General features: G+C 36.5%; 1 protein-coding gene across 1 annotated transcript; it reads right to left on the reverse strand.

Annotated features, from left to right (window-relative positions):
• Positions 1-1,519: 1,519 nt before the first annotated feature.
• On the reverse strand, positions 1,520-5,359 carry LOC120067057 (receptor protein kinase TMK1-like). The gene is made up of 2 exons (XM_039018437.2): positions 2,617-5,359; positions 1,520-2,295 (listed from the first exon to the last, which is right to left on the reverse strand). The coding sequence occupies exons 1-2, from the start codon at positions 4,928-4,930 to the stop codon at positions 1,760-1,762; spliced, it is 2,850 nt and encodes a 949-aa protein (XP_038874365.1). The 5' UTR covers positions 4,931-5,359; the 3' UTR covers positions 1,520-1,759.
• Positions 5,360-5,996: the final 637 nt, after the last annotated feature.

Here is a 5,996-nt window from a genome sequence, read left to right on the forward strand (position 1 = left end):
ACTCTTCATGTCGAGATCAAACCCATAAAAACGTAAAATTCAATACTATGATCCAAACATGTTCTATATAGACTAAAATTAAATAAATCTTAAAAAGTATGGATGAGAATGATATTTTAACTCAAAATTTTTTATTTTCTAAATTCAATGGAAGAAAAGAAATTTAAAATGGTTTTAATTACAGCTCATCTTGACCAAGCAATCCAATCTTACGCAAGAAGGAATTACCCAAAAAAGAAACATTATTTTATTTTTTAACATAAATAGATAAATTTGAACAAATTCGGAGACACATTGGTCAGAAGAAAAAATTCCTGGAATGGGTTTTACCAATGAGTCCTAGTCAATTCCACAGCTAAATGACAGATAAGCCCCACTCATTTGATTTGCCACGTGTCCTTTTGTGAAAGGACTGTGACGTAACGTAATAGACAAACCGTGGACGATTGCTCATTGGCCGCTTCCCTGATACTGCTGAGCTGGCGCCTCGATATTTATTTTATTTTTTAAAAAAATTGTCTTACCCCCCTATTTTGGGGATATTTTGTTGTTAATTAATTTTCTAGGATTACGACACTGTTTGGACAAAAGACATTGGAAATTTCAGGTCGGTGGGCCCACTCACTCATCCCATCTGCCAAACTAATTTCTTCCATATTTCATTCGACACAAATCTCCTACACGGATGCTTCGGAACGATTCATGATATTTTCATATTTGTATGTTCCAGAATCGTAAATTTATATTTCTATTGTATTCAAAAAAATATATGATTTCAATTGTGTCGATAACACCTATCTTTATACATCCCATTAAATTATCGAGAATACATAAAAATGGGCACATCCTGAATATATACTAAAAAAATAAACAACAAAATATTTATATTATAAATAATGAACATGTTAATTGGTGTTAAAAGATAAAATGTTTATCATTAATTTGAATATATATTTTTTGTTTTTTGTTTTACAATATTTTCAAAAATATTCAATGAAATAATTTATTGATTTTCTCATTGATATTTTTATTTCATAAATCAAGACCTCAACATTTCTCTAGATTTGTACCTTCTTTCTTTTATTGAAATACTACTTCATTCCTTTAGTTTTATTTCTTTTTTGATAAGATGTACTTTCGAAATATTTTGTTATTCAAAGTACAATGACTAAAATGAATCAATTTGGAGGTACGCACATAATCCACTAACCAAAGTAATATTCTAAAGTACTTTTTTTTTAACCTAAACCCAAGATTTTTCATATTTGCACCTATTGATGAACAATAAATAAACAAAAATGGGTGATTTGTGTTCTTTTCAAGTTCCAAATTTTCATTGGAAACATTGAAATACAATGTGAAGAAGTACATCGAAGGGCCAAATATGAAACATAACAAATATGGTGCGGATATACTGAAAACTACTAGGATAAAGTTGGTCCTCTTTTCCCCATTTCTTCTAAAGTTAGAGAATGCTGTCAAAATAATGAGCTGAAAGGAAAGGGTTCTCAATATTGTGTTAATAAAGACTAAGGAACTTCTTTCTCTAAAACTTTATAGATGGATGACAGAAGTATCCAAAACTTTATAGATGGATGACAGAAGTATCCAAAAACACAGGGAGAGAAAATATCACAGGCCTTACACAAGGTTTAACTTTGAGGATTAAAGTAAAAGAAGCAGCAAAGATTAGAGGGGCTAAAGAATAAACATCATAGAACACCTAAAGAGCAATCAGAAACTCGAGTTCCTCTATCGCTCACCGTGCATCGACAGAGGTAAATGAATCTGCAAAACCAGATGGCCGGTTCGGTATGCTGGTTTGTGTATTGTCTCCACTGGCAAGGAATGATGACGAAGAGGACGACGCGTCGATATTGCTATTTCCTTCAAATGCCTGCCATTTCCTAAGGGCCTGTGGTAATGAAAGCTCAAGATCAATTCCCAAATTCTCTTCAGAGTCTGGTTCTGTAGGCTTCCAGACATCGACTAGAGATGAAAGTACGTTGACTGCATGACTCATATCGGGCCGCTGGTATGGCTCCCTTGCACAGCAATGGCCAGCCAAATCTGCAACTGTGTTGATGCTGCTAAAGGTCTCCTCATCAACGTCAATTGAAGGGTCTATGGCCTTTGAGAAAGTGTCCTTGTTAATGTGCATTCTGCGGAACCATGATACAAGGTGCAAGCTTTCTTCTGGCTGGCTCTCATCGATTGCTTTTCTACCAGATATCATCTCCATGAGAATCACCCCAAAGCTATAAACGTCGACCTTGGTCGTAACTCGTCCAGTAACTGCTCCATCAGCCATTTATGTAGAATAGAATGTTAGTATACATCAACAAAAAGTGTTGGTTAATAAAAGGCTATTGGTAGGTGAACAAACAGGTTCCGCAACTTGATCTATCACAATAAATGCATCTAAGTATTCTACTTAACTACATTCATGATAAACATCCATCAAACACTTCTTGTCCAAAATATAAATTTGAGAGGAACAATAAATAGAATGAAGCAAATGTTTGGTATAAAATGTAACTTGGTTCTTTCCTCAACATGTCATTAACTTGCAACTTGGAGTTTCATAGCAAAAAAGGACAAGAGTAGAGTGTATACCTGCATATTCAGGGGCAAGATAACCAAATGTTCCTGCAAGTCTTGTTTCAATTGATGCTTTCCCTTCAGGAGCAAGACGAACCAACCCAAAGTCAGCTACTTTAGCCCGCATATCATCTCCGAGAAGAATGTTTGATGGTTTAAGATCACGATGGATAAAACTTTGATGTGCTAAACTATGCAAATACTCAACACCCCTGGCCACATCCAAGACAACAATCAACCTTCTTTTCCATTCAAGGGGTTTAATCCCTTCTTCCTTCCAGTGAAATAGAAACCTACTAAACGTCCCCTGAGGCATGTATTCGTAAACGAGAAGTCTCTCATTCCCATCCAAGCAATACCCAAGAAGCGCAACCAAATTTCTATGACGAACCTTAGTAAGAACTGCAATCTCAGCCTTGAATTCATTCAAACCCTTCCCACCTATGACTCCAGACTCCATTCTCTTCACAGCAATGTTTGTACCATCGTGTAATTCTCCCTTGTAAACAGTTCCAAAACCCCCTTTCCCCAATATATTTTCGGGGCTAAAATTATTTGTCACATTCCTTAAAACTTGAATCGAGATAACCAGGTTCCCTGCCTCAACCACATGTACATCGCTAGGTCCAGCAATAGGAACTCTGCTGGTTTCGGGTGCACTCCCATCGGCTCTAGTCTCCGTAATCGTAATCTTCACCGAATTTTGATCCCCAGAATGACTAGGATGTACCACCACTGTATTTGGACTCTGCACTCTACTACCATGTCTCTTCTTTCTCTTGTACAAAAAGAAAATCACAATCCCAACAACAAGGAGACCAATAATAACACCAATTATTGAACCAACCACCACTCCAGTATTACTTTTCTTCACACCATTATCAGATATGTCACCTGATCCATCGGAGGGCGATTTCCCAGTGGGAGAACCTGGTATGGGAGCACTGGCAGTATCTTTCCCGATATCCGGGTTCCCCGCAGTGTGCACAATCACATTTTTCCTGAAGGCTGGGATTTTTCCGTGAAGCCTGTTATTGGAGACATCTAATTCTATAAGACTAGGCATGGTCACAAGTTCGTTTGGTATTGTGCCAGATAGAAAATTGTTAGATAGAAACAACTTTTGTACAGATGTAAGCAAAGAAAAGCTAGAAGAAATAGATCCCGCAAGACCCATATTCTTGAAGTTAATTATAGTTATGTTTCCAGGGTTGCCAGTACATTCAACACCTTTGAAATTCTCACAAGGATTGTTCCCTTCCCAGCCTTGAGCAAAGACGGTGGGAAAACCCATTGACTGTGCAACCGATAACAAAGCATTCACGCGGGGATCACATGGTTTACCTGGAGAATCCAAGCAAAATTTGTTCGATGCTGGTCTCATATCCAACTTAACATTAGGACTAAAAACAGGAGTTGGTCCTTGAAGCATATTATTCGTCAAATTCACAACCATGAGGGATTTCAAATTTACCAAGGACAAAGGAACAATACCCGTAAGCTGATTATCCCTCAAACTCAAGTGCACTAATCCTTGAAGGTTAGAGAAATCCGGCAAAGGACCTGAAAACTGGTTCAGATGCAACCAAATCTCCTGTAGATTAGTCATATTTTGCAATATATCGATTGAACCGTTTAACTTAGAGCTACTCTGTTGTCCATTCAACCAAAGCGACTGAATCGAAGAACCTGCAAGGCTTTCTGGTAATCCACCTTCAAGAAAATTACCCGCTAAATGCAAGTTCCTAAGAGTCGGAAACGTTGCACCATCGAAAACTTCAGGGATTTTACCGGTTATATTAACACGATTAGCCGATAATTCCTGTAACCCAGATGCGTCTCGAATGTTATCAGGAATTTGCCACGCCGAGAAGGGATTGTTGTCGATAACAATCGTTTGCAGAGTCGACTTCTTCACGAAGAAATCATCCGGCATGGAAGTAAAAAGATTATCATGCGCTAGAAGTATCTGCAGAGAATCAGCAAGATTAGGGAACGGCCCACCAAGCTGATTGCTCTGTACTTCTAATTGCACTAACGCCGAGAGGCTGGAGAGTTCCGTCGGAAGTGATCCCTTGAGGTTTTGATTCCCAATTTGGATTTTAACAACTCGGTTCTGAGAATCGCACTTAACATGCTTCCATTGACAGTAATCTGAACCAGTCCATCCAAGAGAACTCGGAGCTGCAATGCTATTCTTCAAGAGATTCATCACTGACCCATCACCGCCACCGCCGGCCGTCTGAGCAAATACAGAGAACCCCGGAAACTGCAGAAACAAGGGGAAAACCAAGAGGAAAACCCCAAAACCCAAATGGGGTTCCCTCATTTTTCAATATCTTTCAAGAAGCCAAGAAACAAACAAAGGGGTAAGTAAGAACAGAAAATCTCTCGCTCCGTCGTAAAATTGAAAGAAAGAACGGGCACCCAGAATTGTAGGGTCTTAAAGAATCACATTGAGAAAACAATCCGTAAAGTCTGCATTGGATTAAAACCCTTTTGAGTTTCCTTTACGAACAGTGATATTTCTCCAAGATTTCTTTGGGTTTTTTTCAGACAAGGGGTTGGAGGGAGGATAAAGCGGCGGAGACGGAGATGGTTTAGGGAAGAAAAATAATAAAAAGAGAGAGGAAAAAAAGGGAATGAAAGAGAAAAGGAAAGGCGTTAAAGAAATGAATAAAGATGAGAGAGAAAAGGATTAGTTTGAAAAAAGGAAAATGACGCGTGGGGTCCAACTCTGAAAATTTGAAAACAGTAAAGGAGTAATTCTAGGGCAAAAGCCTGGAGGTTGTTTCAATGGGGAAGATAATGCTTGGCTGTCTTCCAAATTCTGTCAAAATAAAAAATAATAATATTCTTTTTTATTTTCATTTGGAAATACTTTTAAAATTAAAAATTAAAAAAATTATTTACCAAAAATAATAAAAAAATTATTATTATTATTATTTTTTATAGAGATTAATAGAAGGGGATAAAAGTATATTAGTATCTTATAGCAATATAAAAGTCTATCCATCTCTATAAATATTTAATTTGACATTTTTTTTATCTAAAAAAATTCTCTAACTATTTTTCTATGTTCGCATCAATTTTTTTCAACCACTTCACAGCTACAACTTATCACAGTTTTTTTTTTCTTTTAATAATAGGAAAGAAAAAAAAACCAAAGTCCCTATGTCTTATCTACGTATTGTTTATTGTTATTAAGAAATAAGAATAACATTTTTAATTAATAAATATTTCAACGTCCTAATTTATAGTTTTTTTTTTTTTTTTTTTTTTAATTTTTGGATGGTCTGATTAGATCCACGAAGGATCTCATTATCTAACGTATTGTGGTGTGGATCCGTGTGTTTGAATTCTTCTTTGTAAGGTAATATTTTTTATTTTTTATT

This window comes from Benincasa hispida, chromosome 12 (genome assembly GCF_027475165.1).
Source record: "Benincasa hispida cultivar pf3 chromosome 12, pf3_genome.v1.1, whole genome shotgun sequence".
NCBI lineage: Eukaryota > Viridiplantae > Streptophyta > Magnoliopsida > Cucurbitales > Cucurbitaceae > Benincasa > Benincasa hispida.

Coding starts and splice junctions, on each gene's coding strand:
- LOC120067057 (XM_039018437.2), bottom strand. CDS start 4,930: ATGAGGGAACCCCATTTGGGTTTTGGGGTTTTCCTCTTGGTTTTCCCC. Junction 2,296..2,616: donor TCTTGCCCCTGAATATGCAG/GTATACACTCTA, acceptor CTGATGGAGCAG/TTACTGGACGAGTTACGACC.